The sequence below is a fragment of the Sceloporus undulatus genome, chromosome 4 (genome assembly GCF_019175285.1).
Source record: "Sceloporus undulatus isolate JIND9_A2432 ecotype Alabama chromosome 4, SceUnd_v1.1, whole genome shotgun sequence".
NCBI classification, from domain to species: Eukaryota; Metazoa; Chordata; class Lepidosauria; order Squamata; family Phrynosomatidae; genus Sceloporus; species Sceloporus undulatus.
In genome coordinates, this window is record NC_056525.1 from 134,953,927 (window position 1) to 134,975,349 (window position 21,423).

At 39.4% G+C, this 21,423-nt stretch overlaps 2 protein-coding genes across 10 annotated transcripts in view; both read right to left on the minus strand.

The window, feature by feature from the left end:
• Nucleotides 1-21,423, minus strand: part of LOC121928513 (protocadherin gamma-C5-like) — a 368,742-nt gene that overhangs the window by 279,776 nt on the left and 67,543 nt on the right. The window contains exon 1 of one of the 9 annotated variants that reach the window (XM_042463332.1): nucleotides 11,427-14,103. The exons of 6 other annotated variants lie outside the window; for them this stretch is intronic. In XM_042463332.1, coding sequence (XP_042319266.1) covers nucleotides 11,427-13,847 — 2,421 coding nt within the window. In that variant the 5' untranslated portion in view covers nucleotides 13,848-14,103. Of the gene's footprint in view, nucleotides 1-569; nucleotides 3,014-5,579; nucleotides 8,162-11,426; nucleotides 14,104-21,423 lie in introns of those variants that run through there. 2 more of the 9 variants (XM_042463329.1, XM_042463334.1) reach the window with 2 other exon arrangements.
• LOC121928518 (protocadherin gamma-B1-like) lies at nucleotides 18,221-20,836 on the minus strand. The gene has a single exon (XM_042463357.1). The coding sequence runs from the start codon at nucleotides 20,648-20,650 to the stop codon at nucleotides 18,221-18,223; it is 2,430 nt and encodes an 809-aa protein (XP_042319291.1). The 5' UTR covers nucleotides 20,651-20,836.

The window sequence follows — 21,423 nt, forward strand, 5'->3', positions numbered from 1 at the left end:
CATGCACAATTCTTCTTCTTTTTTGGGGGGGAGATGGATTACTATGCTTAATTCTTTGCAAAATGTCAAAAACCTACGCCCTGAAGTTGTCAAGCTCCAGGAAGTGCTACTATTTCTGTTACCCATGTTACCCATGGGGAGGTGAGGAAGGGGGAAGACAGTTCAACTAATGTAGCTTTGACGGTAAGGGACAGGATGATACCCTCCACCTGTGAGGGCACTCCCATTGCCTTTTGCCTCTGAGCTGACACAAGTTGATGCTTCATGACAAATAGGCCTTTGTACTTTGTCCAAAGAGAGAGAGGATGGAGCGGGGAGGGGGAGGGATGACGTTACGTAGCCTTTTGGGGAATGGAAAGCCTGCCATGCGAGAGTGTCCAATTCTGGAATCAACCCATCATGTATTACAATTTGGAATGACATTTTAATAATGGGCTTATATGAAGAAGGGTAACCCCCCCAAATTAACAACAACAACAACAACAACAATAATAATAATAATAATGATACTACCAACAACAGCAGCAGCAGTAAGGGAATAAATACAATTCTAATAAAATAAAACTCACCATATCAGTTTTATCCTTCTCTGAATTTAGAATGTTTCCTTGATCAGCTGTCAAAAGCACCTCAGACTTCTGATTACAGGAAATGTTCCCTGCAGTTTGAACACTGGGTGCTGGAAAGCTAAATTCCTGTATCCTGGACTCAGAGGATAAACAGAGCTGATAGGAGTAAGGCAAAGTCCCTTCTTCATAGTTTGGTGGGAATAGGACAGCATTGTTTGAATGGGGAACAGGACCAAAACACTGCAAAAATTTGGGACTCCCTGATCTCCGAAGCTTAGTAAGAATAGCCAGAATGACAGTCAGGAGGAATAAGAATGAAATCAAAGCCAAGGCAAGGACCAAGTAGAACTGGAGGTCCGATTGATACTCTGGGTCTCTGGATTGGTTGTTAATTTCTGGAAGAGCCTCTTGGAAGTTTTCAGCAAAGATCAGATTAAGACTCACAGTGCTGGATAGTGGTGGCTGGCCATTATCCTTCACTAAAATTACCAACTTCTGCTTGAGAGCATCTCTTTCCAAAAATGTCCGGGATGTCCTGATCTCACCATTATGGACCCCAATTGTGAAGAGCCCTGGTTGAGTGGCCTGGACCAGATGGTAAGAGAGCCAAGCATTGTGCCCAGAGTCAGCATCCACCGCCACCACCTTGGTCACCAGATAGCCCTCCTCCGCTGAGCGAGGCACCATCTCAAACAAGGCTGAGCCCTCCGCTCCCTGAGAAGGGTAAAGGATTTCAGGGTTCTTGTCATTCTGGTCCAGGATGAAGACCTTCACAGTGGCAGTGCTGCTGAGCGGTGGGGAGCCTCCATCTTGGGCTCTCACCTCCACCTGAAACTCCCGGCACTGTTCATAGTCGAAGGAGCGCTGAGCATAGATGATGCCAGTTTCAGAGTTAATGGAGAGGTAAGATGAAAGAGGCAGCTCTTGAATGTTGCTTCTGAGGAGGGAGTAAGTGATTTGGGCATTGCGTTCCAGATCTGGATCTGAGGCTTGAATACGGAAAATGGAGGTTCCTGAAAGATTGTTCTCTGGCACAAAGGCAGTGTAAGATAATTTCTCAAAGGTAGGAGAGTTATCATTGATATCTGAAATCTTCAGGGAGATAGTCTTCTCTGTTGAAAGAGGAGGCGTGCCTTTGTCTGTTGCTATGATGCTGATATTGTATTCTGGGGTGTTTTCCCTATCCATGGGGCCATCTGTAAGAAGTTTATACAGGTTATTTGAGGTTGACAGTACTTTGAATGGGAAACTGTACTTTAAGTAGCAAGTAATTTCCCCATTATCTCCAGAATCTCTATCATTAATGTTGATAAGAGCTACCAGAGTTCCTGCTGCAGAATCTTCAGGTATTGGACTGGATAAAGAGGCAAGAATCACTTCTGGTGCATTGTCATTCTCATCTGCCAGTTTTATTTCAACATTGCACTGAGCTGCTAATCCACCTCCATCTCTTGCTTCTACTGTCATCATATATTTTTCTGTTTCTTCAAAGTCCAGAGCCTCCTTAACTGTAATTTTCCCATTTTGTGGATCCAAATTGAATTTCTGGCGAGCACGTTCAGGGATGTTTCTAAATGCATAGGTGATATGGCTATTGGAACCTGCATCTTTGTCTGTGGCTTTCACCTGTACCACTAAAGACCCAATTGGTGTGTTCTCCCTCAGGGTCACCATATACATCTTTTGAGTGAAAACAGGTGGATTGTCATTGGCATCAATGACAGTAATCCATATTTTGGCTGTCCCTGTTTTGGGAGGGTTCCCTCCATCCAGAGCTGTAAGTATTAAATGGAAATCGCTTTCACTTTCATGATCCAACTGTTTGTTTAGTACTAATTCTGCATATTTGTTCCCATCTTGTCTTTCTCTGACTTCCAAAGCAAAATAGTGGTTATTATTAATGTGATAATCCTGGAGAGTATTCACCCCAATGTCAGGATCCTCTGCTTGCTCTAAGATAAAAGAAGTTCCTGGCAAAGTTAATTCATTTATCTCTAGCTTGATATCACTATGCACAAAATGTGGTGCATTGTCATTTATATCCTGGATCTCTACAGTTACGTGAAAAATATTCATGGGGTTTTTAGCCATCACTTCAAAATTGATGGGGCAGGTTATACTTTCCCCACATATTTCCTCTCTATCAATCTTTTCATTTACAAAAAGATCCCCATTTTCTGAACTTATAGAGAAATACTGCTTTCTGCCTAGAGAAAGGATGTGCAGACTGCTCTTTGCTATTTCTCCAGTATTCAGCCTCAGATCTTTAGCAAGATTTCCCACAACGGAGCCCTTTTCCATTTCTTCAGGAACTGAATACTGAATGTTCTGTGATGCAGCTTTGCAGAACAAAGAGAAGAATAAGAGAAGTACTTGCCTTTGTAGTGGTCTGCTGTTCTCTTTGTGTCTGTCTTCCATTCCACTCAATAATGAGAAAAAATGCTTTATCTTCATTTAGTCTCAAATAAGCTGAAGAATTTCAAATTCCCAGCACAATTCACAAATACTTAACAAGGAAGTACTAATAGTATCACTGGTTTCTTCTTCCCGACATTGCAGCAGTTTTCTCTTCTCTGATCTGCAGTGAATACCAGCAATCCAAAGACTGGCAATTCCTCTTTGAGATCTATCTTGGCCAACAGCGACACTGTGAGGCTTAGAACGGCAAGCTCAGTATCAATATGGAAAAGGATTTTTGCTGTTTTTATAACTGAATACAGATGTTCTGAGATATAGGAAGTTTAAATATTTTGTTGTCTGGGGATGAATATACTTTTATAATGCTGTGTGTGTACACTTTTGAGTAGAATAAGCCAAAAGTCAACTTCAGTGACAAAATCAAACTAGAAGACAAGCATACATTCTGAAAGCCTTCCTGGGAGGATTATTGGAATTAAAGAATATAGCTTTTACACCTATATCTTTTTCTGTGTAAATAATGTAGTTTCCGCCTAAATGCTGAGGAACTGCACATTTAAATGCTGAGGAAGTGCATCCATTTCAAAGCAGTTATTACTAGATCTATGGCTTTAAAATATCTCATGACTGTATCTCTTGCTTGCCATGCAGGCACACAGATACAGATAAGCGCTCTAGTTTCTTATGACAGTGTCCAGTGCCAAGGTGTCCTTACTTAAGTGGAGGAGCGGCTATCATTGTTGCCAGAAGATACACTATCAGCTTAGGTGCTTCTTCTGTATTCCACCTACCCCATCATATCTTTTTCTTCATTTATGACAGCTCTACTTGACTATTATATTGTACACACACACACACACACACATACACACACACACACACACTTAGATTTTAAGAGTTAGAAGACTTGGGAATGTATCCTCTACATTTTTGTATTGGGAAAATTAGTGTTTCAGATGTTCTATGATAACACAGTATGAATACATTAGTGATGAATATATAAACTGATATTATTTTTTGACATTTCTGAAATGATACCATTGTCCACAGTGAGGCTTTCCCTGCCATTCCCCAAACACTACCATCATCACCTTTTAATATGCTTGTTCAGCCACATCCAGCTGAAAAAATGGCAACATAATTTGATAATTATGTTGTAGATTTTTCATAGCTCATAATAAGGATTTTACAATACTCTATTTTTTATATTATAAAAAACCCTCGAAATCTAATATATCAGTGTATATGCAAACATTTTGCAAGCTGATTAGTTTCCACCCTAAACACTTACCTTTTTGCCATGTTCACTGTAAAATCATGAATGATTTCAGATTTAATAGTTCTTTCTTGACGAATAAAATAACTAGGTAGCTTAATCATCCTTTCCCACTAGCCGGAATGCTCCAGTTTGCGTAATAAGGTATCAAAACATCATTCAGTTTTTGCCATAGTTAAAATAGTGTACACAAGATAAGTAAGTCTACGCACATGTCATTAAAACTTACCTGTAGATCTTAGAAATCACATTTAATCATTTATCTGTGAATAATTGATATTCTTTGATATTTGAACATGTTTTCTAAAAGGAGAAATATTTTACAAAATAAATTATCAGAAAGATCTGTAGGATACTTTTGAAGGAAGAGTTTATTCATATACAATATGGGACTATAAATATTACCAGTGGTACATTATTGATCCCACTACTCCCCAAATCAATGATGGTGATAATTACGAGGGCTTTTCCCCACCATAAGCTATTCCTACCACACAATATTGAAAGGAATACAAGATTGATAGTCCCTGAGATTTCATGGCACAAAGAGGAGCACAAAACTCTCAACTTTTCATAATTACAAGTCCAACTTTGATGGTAAAAGCACACTTTCTTATTGTACAGAAGGCATAGCACACTTTCTTGCTGAACCAGTTGCATGATTCAAAAGCCTTAAGAAAGTCTCACATGATTTGGATTACGAATATATAGATATAGGGAACTAAGGCCTGGGACAGATGGTCCCAAAGCACGATGCCATCACCAATACTGGGGTTAGGGACTGCGCACCAACCGCACGGTCCCTAACCTAGCACAGCACGATAGCAGCCTAAAGGTGGTGTCCCATCTTCATGGGTACCTCCATATTGGTGTAAGCGACGTGCAGTAGATACACGTTGCTGTGCATCGCTTACATCACGAGTGCGCCATTGGCACACTCATGACCACCCGGTGACCCACAAAGAACCTGGTTTTTCCAAGTTCTTTTTGGGGCGGAGGGATGCCGGGCAGTTTGGCTGCTGCAGTGTCCCTCCGCAGGAAAACAGGCTGCCGCCAGCCTTGACTTTCCAAGAGGTATGCACTGGGCCTATATTTCCATAAATATTTTTAAGCATGACCTAAAACCAACAGCTCCCTTCCTGTCTCTGATCATACTGCTTGGTGCCCCTGTAAAGAATTTAGCCTATACCTAGATATTGCTTTAAAAACTTATTTATAGTATAATTACAGAATTACTAACAAATGGCAAAATATGTTACAAATATTCCGTCTCAATAGAAGCACATATGGACTATAGAACAGGTAGCAAAACTCACCCCACCAGCTTTATCCATTTCTGTATTTAGAATGTTTCCTTGATCAGCTGTCAAAAGCACATCAGAATTACGATTACAGGCAATATTCTCTGCAGTTTGAACATTGGATGCTGGAAAGGTAAATTCCTGTATCCTGGACTCAGAGGATAAACAGAGCTGATAAGAGTAAGGCAATGTCCCTTCTTCATAGTTTGGTGGGAATAGGACAGCATTGTTTGAATGGGGAACAGGACCAAAACACTGCAAAAATTTAGGACTCCCTGATCTCCGAATCTTTGAAAGAATGGCCAGAATGACAGTCAGGAGGAATAAGAATGAAATCAAAGCCAAGGAAAGGACCAAGTAGAACTGGAGGTCCGACTGATTCACTGGGTCTCTGAGTTGGCTGTTAATTTCTGGAAGAGCCTCTTGGAAGTTTTCGGCAAAGACCAGATTAAGACTCACAGTACTGGATAGTGGTGGCTGCCCATTATCCTTCACTAAGATTACCAGCCTCTGCTTGACAGCATCTCTTTCCAAAAATGTCCGGGATGTCCTGATCTCACCATTATGGACCCCAATTGTGAAGAGTCCTGGCTCAGTGGCCTGGACCAGATGGTAAGAGAGCCAAGCATTGTGCCCAGAGTCAGCATCCACCGCCACCACCTTGGTCACCAGATAGCCCTCCTCTGCTGAGCGAGGCACCATCTCAAACAAGGCTGAGCCCTCCGCTCCCTGAGAAGGGTAAAGGATTTGAGGGCTCTTGTCATTCTGGTCCAGGATAAAGACCTTCACAGTGGCAGTGCTGCTGAGGGGTGGGGAGCCTCCATCTTGGGCCCTCACCTCCACCTGAAACTCCCTGCACTGTTCGTAGTCAAAGGAGCGCTGAGCATAGATGATGCCAGTTTCAGAGTTAATGGAGAGGTAAGATGAGAGAGGCAGCTCCTGAATGTTGCTTCTGAGGAGGGAGTAAGTGATTTGGGCATTGCGATCCAGATCTGGATCTGAGGCATGAACACGGAAAATGGAGGTTCCTGAAGGATTGTTCTCTGGTACAAAGGCAGTGTAAGAGGATTTCTCAAAGGTAGGAGAGTTGTCATTGATATCTGAAATCGTCAGGGAGATGGTCTTCTCTGTTGAAAGAGGAGGTGTGCCTTTGTCTGTTGCTATGATAGTGATATTATACTCTGGAGTCCTTTCCCTGTCCAGGGGACCATCTGTAAGAAGCTTATAGAGGTTACTGGATATTGGCATAATTCTGAATGGCAAAGCATTTTTAAAGTAGTAAGTAATTTGTCCATTTTCTCCAGAATCTCTATCCTTAATATTAAAAAGGGCTACCAAAGTTCCTAGTGCAGAATTTTCAGGTATTGGACTGGATAAGGAGGCAAGAATCACTTCTGGGGCATTGTCATTATCATCTAATATTTTTATTTCAACATTGCACTGAGCTGCTAATCCACCTGCATCTCTTGCTTCTACTGTCATCACATATTTATCTGTTTCTTCAAAGTCCAGCACTTCTTTAGTTGTAATTTTCCCATTTAGTGTATCCAACTTGAATGTCTGATGAGCATGTTCAGGTATGTTTCTAAAGGCATAGTTGATATGGCTATTTGAACCTGCATCTTTGTCTGTGGCTTTCACCTGTACCACTAAAGACCCACTTGGTGTGTTCTCCCTCAGGTTCACCATGTACATCTTTTGAGTGAAGACAGGTGGGTTGTCATTAGCATCAATGACAGTAATCCATATTTTGGCTGTCCCTGTTTTGGGAGGCTTCCCTCCATCCAGAGCTGTAAGTATCAAATGGAAACTGCTTTCACTTTCGTGATCCAATTCTTTTTCTAGTATTAATTCTGCATATTTCTTTCCATCTTCTCTTTCTCTGACTTCCAAAGCAAAATAGTTGTTATTATTAATGTGGTAATCCTGGAGAGTATTCACCCCAATGTCAGGATCCTCTGCTTGCTCCAAGATAAAAGGGGTTCCTGGCAAAGTTAATTCATTTATCTCTAGCTTGATATCACTATGCACAAAATGTGGTGCATTGTCATTTATATCCTGGATCTCTACAATTATATGATAAATATTTATAGGATTTTCAGCCATCACTTCAAAACTGATGGCACAGGATTTACTGTCCCTACATATTTCCTCTCTATCAATCCTATCATTTACATAAAGACTCCCAAATTCTGCATTGATAGTGAAATATTGCTTTTCCTCTAGAGAAAGTATATGCAGATTGCTCTTTGCTATTTCTCCAGTATTCAGCCTCAGATCTTTGGCAAGGTTTCCCACCATGGAGCCCTTTTCCAGTTCTTCAGGGACTGAATACTGAATGTTTTCTGAGGCAGCTTTGCAAAACAAAGACAATAATAAGATGAGAAGTACTTGCCTTCTTACAGGTCTGTTGTTATCTTTGTTCCTGTTATCCATTCCACTTGCTGTGAAACCTGCTTATTCCTGATGTCTGTGGTTGAGCACTGACCTTCCCATCAAAAAGAGGAAATGCTAATTAATATAGTATTTAAAAAATCTGTTGTAGTAGCAATGAAATAATTTGGTTTGCCTCTGTTTCATTGCTCCGTGTCCTGCTGTTTTTCTGATCTGCAGTTGGAACCACACTGCAGGATCAGGAAACATATAGTGAATTCTGAGCTCCTCCATCAGAACTATCTTGGTCAACAGCGACACTCTGAGTCTCAAATGGAGAAGTGCAAGTGATGTCTTTAGTTCTAAGGAAAGAACATGAAGGAAATGGTGAAGGGCTGCTGATGAGTAGTAAGAATATGTACGTTTTTCTGGATTTAGGGAAAAAAGGGGAATTTGTGTTTGCATTTTGACAGAGTCACCTCCAATGATGCAACCTCTTTAGATTATCAGACCCATAATTAACAAAATCTGATTAATACCAATAACCATATTAAGAGAACGAAGCAGGAAAGAAAAACCTTTTATTCACAAATGGGCTTTGTCTACCATTTGTTGGAGGAATCTGGGCCTGGCTCTCAGCTCTGTTTATATGGTATTCAGTTCCTCCAGATCTCTTAAAATGGAATCCTTAAGGAGCAAGAATTCACCTTTTAAATAGGCTGTAGGCCCTTTGGGATAACAATAAGCAATACACATAATTCAAAACCACAAGCTGGTCTTTTCATTGTTCCTGAGTTTTGTTTTTGTTTTTTGACAGTCCCAAGACAAAAGAATGGCATCAAGACCTACTTCAGTTGCCAATACTTGAATTGGAACACCATGGTCTTGAGCCCTCTGGTTACTCCCAAGTAGACAAAACCCACAAAGTCAGTTCTTGATAGGTGAATCAACACATAGGTAAATGTCAACAATTCAGTGTGCCTACTCTGGTAAGGACTAGCAATCAGATTCAGATCCACGATTCACGATACAATGCTTATTTCTTCTTGGGCACACTGGAAAAATATATTTTATTAAGATGATTACTAGAGTAAGTGTGGATGGAATATATAGCATAGATAATGCAACCAGCATACAACAGTATACGTTTTTTGTTTGTTTCTTAGATAATTCCTTGTTGAAAGTTATAATTAGCCTTCCATTTTGCTGCTTTGTATCAATGCATTGCTCAAAAGTAAAATCATTGCTGTTGTTGTCGTCATCATCATCATCAGTATCATTTTCAGAAGGAAATTAATTGATGAAAATTATATTTGGTATTGACCCCTTTCCCCAGAAAAAAAGTCTTTATTCAATTCTCCCTGTGGAATTCTTCTACATGTAGAAGAACCTAGTGATGGCAAAAGTCTTAGAATATGAATTGTCTATAAAATTATATTGTCAGTTTTATATACTCTTCAAGATTCTGCAATTTGAGATGTTATACAAAATAAATATTCTCATTTCTACTAGCATTTGACCAGTGCTTGGGTCCCACATCATCATCATGGAAGGCTTTGGTAAGTCATTATATTCATTCTGTGCAAATCTAAATTTCAAATCTCAGTATTTGATAGGATATTCAGCTTATCCTCCTTGACTTATGAATGTCTCTTATGCTCTATTCATTGAAGTCAAATATGTATTATGAATGGAATCGTAACTCAATGGAAGAAGACATCCTTTCAGTGTGCATAATCACAGGTTCAGACACTTCAAGCAAAAGGATCTTTGACAGAAAATATATCTGTTCAAGAGGGGAAAGAACTGCTGCCAGTACCAGCACAATGCTGAGCTGGATGGACCAATGGCCTTACTTAGTAAAAAGCATCCGGTGCTGTGCCAGCTCTAAAAAGAACAGCAAAACCCGGCTTTTCAGCATTTCTTTGGCATAGCATGTATAAACGCTGCACCAAAGGAGCGCTGTAACAACCCCCGCCATGCAGCCGGGCGTGCGGCATGATGCTGGCATTGCCATGCCCCCACTCCACCCCGATGCTGGCATTTCTAGCAGATCTGTTTCCCCCCCAAGCTTTTTATTTCAAAATCTCTATTTTTTTCTTTCACATCCATATTTTCATGATATTCTCGATACACATAGTTCAGGATTGACTTTCACTAATGCACATGCATAGTTTTTCTTGCCACAAGGTGATAACTATTGGAGACTCTCAATCAAGTCAGCTTTTGTCCATCTGAAATAGCCTATAATCATAAACACATCCAGGAATGTGCTTCCTGCCTGTCCCTTAGCCTTTGTTGCCTAATAGAGTTCCCCTCCCATACTTTATTTATTTCAAAGATTTTTATATATTTACATATATAATAATGTATATAATAATGTTGCCTAATAGAGTTTTTGACATCCAATCTCTCTAGAACCCCACCTCCTATTTCTGTCCTTTGGTTTGTCTGATCTGGAATCTGCTCCACACTGAACTTTTATTTTTTAATCTGTTCTTAATCTTTGACATTTCAACATTTCTGTTCCAGAAAAAAACACTAACACTGTAATGTATCATCATTGTCTTCACAGAATTACAGTATAAGGAGATATTTTGTTTAATATCCGGTCATTTAAGCTGCTTTCCTGAAAGCATTACAAAATTTGTGGACTAGCAGATCTGGCTATGGATAATCATAGTTAAAGTCGCTAAGATTAAGCACTCCAATCAAGAACAAATAAAAGGCTATTCAATAAGGTCTTCAATCCCCAAAAGGTATTTACTAGCTAAATTAGATGTACACTATTAATATTGAAATTGAGGTATGAATCAAGGTTACGGTCAGGGGAGCTAGCATGGTGTGGGGGTTTGAGCATTGGACTAGAAAACTGTGAAACCAAGGTTCAAATTCCCACTTGGCTATGGAAATCCACTGGGTGATTTTGGACAAGTCAGGCTCTCTCAGCCTCAGAGGAAGGCTAAACAAATCTTGCCAAGAAAATGCCATGATAAGTTCACCTTAAGGGTTCCCATAAACTGGAAACAACTTGAAAGCATAAATCACCAACAACACAAGGTTATTACTATGCATTCTAAGTAATTCTTTATTGAATAACTGGCTTATGTTGCCACCATTCATCATCTCTAAATGAAATAATTTCCAGTATTTCCTGTGGAAGGTACACCAGATTTTTCACAACTAAGATGAGGGAAATAATGCATTATGGAGGAAAACTAGATTCTAAATTTTACCACAACATTTTTGTATAGATAGCTAGGTTCAGAAGAGCATAGATCTAATTATACCCAAAGAAGTAAACCGCATCGCATTGGTGACATATGAATGCCTTCCACTGCAGATTTGAAAACAACAGCAAATATTCTAGGATATCTCTCATTCTTTTTCCTGCTGTCACTCAGTAATTAGAATCACAATGTAAAACTTATGACATGAGGTCAATAAAATATGTGATAGGAATGAATCCTTGAATGAACGATAACATACCTTGTCAACATTCTCCCCGTGAGAATTTAAATTCTTTTCTCCATTGTTTGTCACAGGTACATCAGGTTTTTCACCACAAAGAAGGTTGTCTGCAATTTGAACACTGGGAGCCAGAAAAGTAAACTCATTCCTTTGGGACTCTGAAGATAGGCAAAGCTGGTAGGAATAAGGCAAAGTCCCATCTTCAAAATTAGGGGGAAACATGGCACCTGCTGTTGAATGGTGGACAGGGCCAAAGCACTGTAGGAATTTCGGATTCCCTGACTGCCGGATCTTCATCGTAATGGTCAGAATCACTGTCAAAAGGAACAAGAATGAGATCAGAGCTAAGGCAAGTACCAAGTAGAACTGGAGATCAGACTGAGCCTCCGACTCTCTTGACTGGTTTTTCATTTCCGGAAGGGCCTCCTGGAAGTTCTCTGCAAACACCAGGTTCAGAGTGACGGTGGCTGAGAGAGGAGGCTGTCCATTGTCCTTCACCACAACCACCAGCCTCTGTTTCACAGCATCTCTCTCCACAAAGGCCCTGGCTGTCCTGATCTCTCCAGTATGAGAACCAATGGTGAAGAGGGCTGGCTCAGTGGCCTGGACCAAATGGTAGGAGAGCCAAGCGTTATGTCCAGAATCAGCATCAACAGCCACCACCTTTGTGACCAGATAATCTTCCTCAGCAGAGCGAGGCACCATCTCAAATGAGGTGGAGCCCTTGGCTTCTGGGGAAGGGAACAAGATTCGAGGAGTGTTATCATTGCGGTCCAAGATAAACACTCTGAGTGTGACATTGCTGCTGAGATGAGGAGATCCACCATCCTGGGCCTTTACTTGGAGCTGGAACTCTCTGAATTGTTCATAGTCAAAGGATCGCTGGGCATAGATAGTGCCAGTCTCAGAGTTAATGGAGATATAGGAAGAGATGGGAAACTCTTGAATATTGCTACTGAGGATGGAGTATGTGATCTTTGCATTCTTCCCCGCATCTAGATCAGAGGCTTTAATACTAAAGATGGAGGCACCAGAAGGGTTGTTTTCTGGCACATGAATGCTGTAGAATGATTTCTCAAAAGCAGGAGCATTGTCATTGATATCAGAGATCTGTAGGGAGATTGCTTTCTGTGTTGAAAGGGGAGGGGTTCCTTTATCAGTAGCTGTGATCATGATATTATATTCAGGAGTCCTTTCTCTATCCAAGGGACTGTAAGTCAGAAGTTTGTAGTAATTATTAGAGGAGGGAAGAATCTTGAAAGGTAAATCATCTTGTAAATAACAGGTAACTTTTCCATTATCACCAGTATCTTTGTCATTTACATTGATAAGAGCAATGAAGGTATCAGCCCCAGAATCTTCAGAAACTGGGCTGAACAAGGAAACCAGATTTACTTCAGGATAATTGTCATTCTCATCAATAACTCTTATTACAACTTTGCAGTGTGTCACTGTTCCACCTCCATCTTTTGCAGCTACTGTCATGGTATATTCTTTGGATTCCTCAAAATCCAAATGCCCTGTAAGTATGATTGTGCCATTGGTTGGATCCAGCCTGAATTTCTTGTTTGCATTCAGTGGTAAGTTGCTGAAATGGTATCTAATTTGGCCATATGAACCGACATCTATATCAGATGCTATAACCTGGAATATAAGAGACCCAACTGGGATATTTTCCTTCAGACTAACAGTGTACACGTCTTGACTGAAAACAGGTGGGTTGTCGTTTGCATCAGTGATATTAATCCATATCTGTGCAGTCCCAGTTCTTCTTGGATCCCCTCCATCTATGGCTGTAAGAATCAAGTGAAGAGTCTCTTCATTTTCTCGATCCAGTGGTTTCTGCAGCACTAAATCTGCAAATTTACTACCATCCTGACTCGCCTTAACTTCCAAAGTGAAGTACTGATTGGAGCTAAGTTGATAATTCTGGATGGAATACATCCCAATGTCAGGGTCTTCTGCTGTCCCAAGGAGAAATCGGGTGCCTGGTAGAGTTGATTCAATTATTTCCAATGAGATTATGCTACTGAGGAAATGTGGTGCATTGTCATTAATGTCCTGTATCACAATATTGATATGAAAAACCTTTACAGGATCTTCCATCACCACTTCAAAATTAAGAAGACAGAGAGGATCAGTGCCACATATTTCCTCCCTGTCAATCCTGTCATTCACACACAGGTTTCCATTCTCTGCATTAATAGTAAAATACTGCATTTTGTTCACAGAGACAACATGCAGATTACGCCTTGCTAATTCTCTGGCATTCAGTCCCAAATCTCTGGCAAGATTCCCCACAATGGAACCCTTTGCCATCTCCTCGAGAATTGAATAATGAATCTGTTCTGGGGCAGCCCAGCAGCAGAAAGACAGTAATAAGAGAAGTAGTACTTGCCTTGTGAGTGCCCAGCCATTCTCTTCCTTTTTTCTGTTCATCCTGCTCTGTAAAAAATTAGCCCTCCTTAGAATCAGATCAAATGCCCTCAATAATGTAGCAATTCTCTTTGAGAAATTTAGTCTTCATTCTTCTAAAAAAAGTCATATCAAATTCTCACCAGGATGCACAAAACCCCTCCAAAAGCAGTAATCACACTTTCCACTTATTTTTTAATAGACTGTGGCAGTTTTCATTTCCCCTTTTCAGCAAGCTTGCTTTGCCTTTCTGATCCTCTGTTTTCCCAGTTTGCAGAGCAATGATGAAGCAATCACTCTTTAGGAAGCATCCATGGTTTTGTTTCGTCTTCTCTGTTTCTCTCTGGCTTCTACACTGGCTTAACAGTGACACCATGAGGATACGGCTGAGAACTCCATGGGAGTCTTTCTCCATCAATTTAAAATGGTAAAATAACAGCTTGCATGAGACCACACAGTACATTCAAAATAGATGTGGTGCATCTATTTCCCCAACTCATTGGTTGTTTTGTCTTTTACTTATTTCTATTCTTGTTGCTAAATTATTACTCTGCTTTAAAGAGATTTCCATCCATGTCAAGTCCTGTTAATAAAACAACTCTACATAGGATTGTAGGCAAGGAGTATTGTGGCACCTTAACCACTAAAATATTTATTGTGACATAATATTTCACGAACCAGCAATATGTGACTATAATCTGGAAATAATTTTTATGCAAACCAAATCTTGAGCACCATAGAGCAGAATCTTTGCATTTGTTATGTATGTAGTTTTATTTTGAGTTTCTCTGACTAGAGCATATATATATATATATATATATATATATATATATATCCAATTTGATTTGAGTTTGACTATATCCCATGATAAACTGTGCAGTATCTCCTCTTATGGGTCTGCCTAGATCCTGAGATCATTAGGAGAGGCTCTTCTCTCAGTCCCACAACCTTCACAGGCACAACTGGTGGGAATATAGGACTTTCTTGGCGGCTGTCCTTAGGCTCTTGAACTCTCTTCCAAGGGGGACTAGAACTGCTTCATTCTTGTTGTTCCTCAGGTGGCAGAAAAAGACTTTTATTATTGTTATTGTTATTCTGACAGGCTTTTAGAACTTAATGTATTTAAAAGGAAGGGGTGTAGAGGCTGCTGTATTGTTTCTACTGAACTGTTTTAAACTGTTTTAAAATCTGTTTTTATCTGTATGTTTTTGTGTTGATATTGTTGACTGTATTCTTTTAATATTGATCTCTGTATGTTTTTAGCTGTATTGTACTAATTTTAAATTGTAAACTGTCATGACTTCCAACTTTATATAAGGTTAACAACATCAACAACGTCTCGAAGCATACTGAAGATATTTTATCTATTCATAGAGTTCCTTTCCATGGTACATACAATTTCCTTAGTTTGTCACAATGAGTACAATGCTTAGGACTTGCTCCCAATATTTTCTTTTATTGTAGCCCATCTTAATCAATTTATGGAACAATTGCAATTGCTACAATTTCTGGTGTATGAATCAGGATTCTGATTATCACAGAGGCTGATATTTACTATGTTGTTTTAATGATATTATTGTTAATTTAATTTCTATGCTTATTTCTATACTTGGTTGTTTTGACTGTCTCATAAGCGGGAAATGTAAGGGACGACTTAAGGGATTGTATGCATATGCTATTATTTCATTCCACTTAGAAAACTGGGCAATAACTGGCTGGTGTCAGCTTTAGCAGGTTGAGAATGCAATGAGTGTAGCATAGAGGAGAAAGGAATCTGAGAACATCTTGCCTGTTTGGGTGCAAGCGGAAAGTCTGAGAATAGCTGCAGCCGAGCCACCAAAACTAGATAGTTATGAGGAGGTTCCTCAGGAAATGATTGTGAAGGGGCACAAGTGGACTGCAGAGAGAGGCTGCACTAAAGCAAAATCTTTGCGAAAGAGGATAGTGCTCTGCATATGTGGTGGTAAGCCAGTCTTCCTTTACAATAACCTTCCCGCTGTGGATGGCACCTCTGCAACACATCATATTTGCCTAATATAAAACAACAGTACAAGCTCTAATTTCTGCATGTTTTTGAGGGGACATGTCTGAAATAATGGGGATGCTTGGCACAACAGCATGACTCCACATTGAGCTGCACACCATAACATGGTTAGTCATTATCATTTTTGTTCACATGGACTTTACATTTTGATTGGAATATGCATCACTTTACGTGTACCTATATTCCTATGCATTTACCTTTTCTGATGGGCCTTTCACCCCTGACAGAAAATCTCTTTAAAGCTCTTCACAGCCCACTTAGGTTTTCACCTTCTTAAATACTAGGGTGCAGCCTCTATATGTGGTCACTCCACCATTCATACCTGTCTACAGAATTCATGTATGGGTGTTAATACCACTGATCCTGGCAGTACTGATGAGAAATCCATTGTTCAGTGATAGGAGGAGAGGTGCAAAGGTTTGCAAGTTGGACTAGGACACTAGGAGACAATGGTTTGAATCCCCATTTGGCCATGGAATCCCACTGGTAGACCTTAGAGAAGTCATAACCTCAGAGGAAGGCAATGGCAACCCATTCTGAACAAATCTTGTCAAGAAAACCCTGTGATCAGTTCGCCTTAGAGTGTCCATAGGTTGGAAAAGACTTGAAGGGAAACAGCAACAACATGTTTTCCTAATCCATAGAAAGATCTGTCCTCTTATCTCATGACTAGAAATACCCAAAGAACTTTATGGTAAAAAGAAATAAAGTTTTGCTAAATATTTTCTGACTGTCTAAGTATATAAGTCTATTTAATCAGATCTAACCTATCAATATATTTGTTATTATATTTGAACTTCCAGCAATTGATGAGGTGGTCACTAAAGAAGTATTAATAAAATAGATGACAAGTCTGAGCTCTGGGTTTTCTCACCATACATTTCCCTTCAAATTAAAATCTAATTCTTATTTATCTTTATTGTCTTACAAATATGTACTGACAAGAAGTCCAAACAAACTACAACTATTGCCTCTCACCTATCCAGAAAATCAGTCATAAAATCAGAGGATATCAGATTAGCCTAATATTACCTACCATCTGAGAATCTGTTCTTTCTAATACAATATTTTGAAGTAACATATCTATATATTACATGCAAATATGTTACAATCTATGCCTTGTGTAATGTTACATGCGGAATTCATGACAGAGGCAAAATTCAAAGCAGGGAAGCAATTCCCAGTTTGTACTTCAGTGTCTTAGGTTCTATACAACAAATTATATTTCTGTTCATGCTCTGGGAGAAAGTGTTTGTCCGAGGCACTAGAATCATTTGGAAATACATAGTTCAAGAAAAGAAGGACTGTCTATTAAATAAGATAAAGTAATTTTTAAAAAAAACCTTAGGTCTTTTGTACAAAAATGTTAATATATATGTGGTATCAACTTTATTTTTCCTAATCATAACACACAAAAACACACACACCTTAACAAAAACAAGATATATCTGTCTTAGGGAATGGCATCAACTGGAAAACAAAATTCACAAACATGATGAATCAATTAACCCCTGATGATACCAGACAAAAATAGCCACATTTTCTCCCTAACCAAAAAAGAAATTGCATATTAATTGTCCATATAGTACATAATGCTATCTAAATAATGCTACTGAAAAGTTATATTTTCAGTGAACAGTACCATGGAGGCTTTTAAGAGTGATTATGGAGTAATTACTTAATAGTTATTATCCATGAATCTTACCTTTTCACCATTCTCCATCTCTGAATTTAAATGGCTTCCTCCATTGTCTGAGAAAGGTACAAAGCTCAGAACATTATCTGTAACCTGAACATTAGGCATCATGAAGATAAATTCATTTCTCCTGGATTGTGAAGACATACAAAACTGGTATGAATAAGGCAAGGTCCCATCTTCAAAATTAGGTGGAAATATAGCACCAGTATTTGAATGGGGATCAGGGCCAAAAATTTGCATAAATTTTCCTGATCATCGAAGCATCACAAAAATAACTAAAGTCACTGTGAAGAGGAATAAAAATGAGATCATAGCCAAAGCCAGAACCAAACTAAACTGTACATCAGACTGAGAATCTGAGATGATAGATTGATCTTTCATTTCTGGAAGTGCTTCCTGAAAGTTCTCAGCAAACACCAAATTTATACTAATACTTGCTGAGAGAGACGGCTGCCCATTATCCTTCACTAAAATTACCAGCCTCTGCTTCCGGTCTCTAATGATACTGCTTTGTATCCCAGTAAAGAATTTAGCCTATACCTAGAAACTGCTTTAATAACTTATTTATATTATGATTACTGAATTACTAACAAATGGAAAAAAAATGTTACAAATATTCAGTCTCAATAGAAGCACATATGGACTATAGAACAGTTAGCAAAAACTCACCCCACCAGCTTTATCCATTTCTGTATTTAGAATGTTTCCTTGATCAGCTGTCAAAAGCACATCAGAATTACGATTACAGGCAATATTCCCTGCAGTTTGAACATTGGATGCTGGAAAGGTAAATTCCTGTATCCTGGACTCAGATGATAAACAAAGCTGATAGGAGTAAGGCAAAGTCCCTTCTTCATAGTTTGGAGGGAATAGGACAGCATTGTTTGAATGGGGAACAGGACCAAAACATTGCAAGAATTTGGGACTTCCTGATCTTTGAAACTTTGTTAGAATAGCCAGAATGACCGTCAGAAGAAAGAGGAAAGAAATCAAAGCCAGGGCAAGGACCAAATAGAACTGGATATCTGACTGATATGCTGGGTCTCTGGGTTGGCTGTTAATTTCTGGAAGAGCCTCTTGGAAGTTTTCAGCAAAGACCAGGTTAAGACTCACAGTACTGGATAGTGGTGGCTGGCCATTATCCTTCACTAAAATTACCAGCTTCTGCTTGAGAGCATCTCTTTCCAAAAATGTTCGGGATGTCCTGATCTCACCATTGTGGACCCCAATTGTGAAGAGTCCTGGCTCCGTGGCCTGGACCAGATGGTAAGAGAGCCAAGCGTTGTGCCCAGAGTCAGCATCCACCGCCACCACCTTGGTCACCAGATAGCCCTCCTCCACTGAGCGAGGCACCATCTCAAACAAGGCTGAGCCCTCCGCTCCCTGAGAAGGGTAAAGGATTTGAGGGCTCTTGTCATTCTGGTCCAGGATGAAGACCTTCACAGTGGCAGTGCTGCTGAGGGGTGGGGAGCCTCCATCTTGGGCCCTCACCTCCACCTGAAACTCCTGGCACTGTTCGTAGTCGAAGGAACGCTGAGCATAGATGATGCCAGTTTCAGAGTTAATGGAGAAGTAAGAGGAGAGAGGCAGCTCCTGAATGTTGCTTTGGAGGAGGGAGTAAGTGATTCGGGCATTACCTTCCAGATCTGGATCTGAGGCTTGAATACGGAAAATGGAGGTGCCTGAAGGATTGTTCTCTGGTACAAAAGCAGTGTAAGAAGATTTCTCAAAGGTAGGGGAGTTGTCATTGATGTCTGAAATCTTCAGGGAGATGGTCTTCTCTGTTGAAAGAGGAGGTGTGCCTTTGTCTGTTGCTATGATGGTTATATTGTACTCTGGAGTGCTTTCCCTGTCCAAGGGACCATCTGTAAGAAGCCTATAGTAGTTATTAGGCATTGATATTATTTTTAGAGGAAAATTGCCCTGTAAAAGACAAGTAACAATTCCATTTTCTCCAGAATCTTTATCATTTACATTGAGAAGAGCTACCAGAGTTTCAACTGCAGAATCCTCAGATATTGGGCTGGTTATCGATACTATAATCACTTCTGGAGCATTGTCATTCTCATCCAATAGTTTTATTTCTACACTACAATGCGACACTAAACCGCCTCCATCTCTTGCTTCTATTGTTATAATGTACATCTCTGTTTCCTCAAAATCCAAATGTTCTGTAACTACAATTTCCCCATTAACTGGATGGATACTGAATTTCTGGTCAGCCATTTCAGGGATATTGCGAAAATTATAGCTGATCTGTCCATTTGAACCTTCATCTTTATCTGTGGCCTTCACCTGTATCACTAAAGATCCTTTGGGGACATTTTCTTTCAAATTAACTTTGTACACTTTCTCAGTGAAGATGGGTGAGTTGTCATTGGCATCAATGAGGGTAACCCATATTTTGGCAGTCCCAGTTTGGGGAGGCTTCCCTCCATCCAGAGCCATAAGGATTAAATTGAAACCATATTCACTTTCTCTATCCAGCTGTTTACTCAATACTAATTCTGCATATTTATATCCATCTTCTCCCTCTCTAACTTCCAGTATGAAATATGGATTAGGCATGAGATGGTAATTCTGGAGAGAATTCATTCCAGTATCTGGATCTGTAGCATATCCGAGAACAAAGTGAGCTCCAAGCAAAGTTGATTCAATTATTTCCATCTTGATATCTCCATTTATGAAATGCGGTGCATTATCATTAATATCTTGGATCTCTACAGTTATATGGAAAATATTCAGAGGGTTTTCAACCATCACTTCAAAATTAATGAGGCACAATGCATTTTTCCCACATATCCCCTCTCTATCTATCCTATCATTTACATAAAGATTCCCATTTTGTGTGTTGATAGTGAAATATTGCTTTTTACCTAAAGATATGATATGCAGACTATAATCTGTTATTTTTTCAGTAGTCAGTCCCAAATCCTTTGCAAGATTTCCTACAAAGGTACCTACTTCCATTTCCTCTTGAATGGAGTAATGAATCTGCTTTGAGGCAATCGGGCAGAACAAAAACAGCAAAAGGAAAGGTACTTGCCTTTTCATTGACTCAGTCTTTTTATGGTTACTTTCCATCCTTTCTTGTTGAGAGACTTGCTTGTCTTCTTTTCTTTTTTGCTTTGGCAAGCTGAGGCACTTAAATTCCCATAGTGGCACAAAAGTCAAATGGAAGGTTAAGAGAATTACAGAATTTGTATATTGTGCAATAAGTTTTTTTCTTTGTCAAAGAAAAGTGCTTGCACATCTCTGTGCTCTCTTGTTTCCAAGATCTGCAGACTGAGAATCACACTGCAGAAAACGGCATTCAATGAATTGTGAGATCCTCCATGAGAACTATGTTAGTCAACAGTGACACCATGAGTTGCAGATGGAGAACTGCAAAAGATGTTTCAACTTCAAGCAAACAAACAGAAGGGATTTCCTACAAGTTTTATATTCATATGACTATAAGCACAAACTGATTCCAGTTAAAATATGTGTAGTCTTTTCTAGCCTTCTAAAAGACCCAGATCTACATGAATTTCATTCATTTATTTCAGTCACTACAGTCACACAACTGAAAGTCATTGTAAGACATTAGCATGGAATATTAAACAAATAATACATGTGAACTATTTGAAATTATGTGATTGTTTTATAATTTGTTCCATTTTATCATGTACTCAAATCTCATGCACTCCTTTTGGCCTTTTCCAGCTCATACTGAAGCCCTTCCCAACGTAGCCCTAGAAATTATTGTAGAAGACAGCAAATATATCTCCATGCATGTACAGATGCTTTAATTAGGTTATCGGATGAATGTCAACATTCCCATTATCTTTTCAATTTTTGTCTTGGGGGTTCCTGCT

Bases quoted from the DNA above. Each gene is read 5' to 3' on its own strand.
- LOC121928518 (XM_042463357.1), bottom strand. From the start codon at position 20,650: ATGGAAAGTAACCATAAAAAGACTGAGTCAATGAAAAGGCAAGTACCT.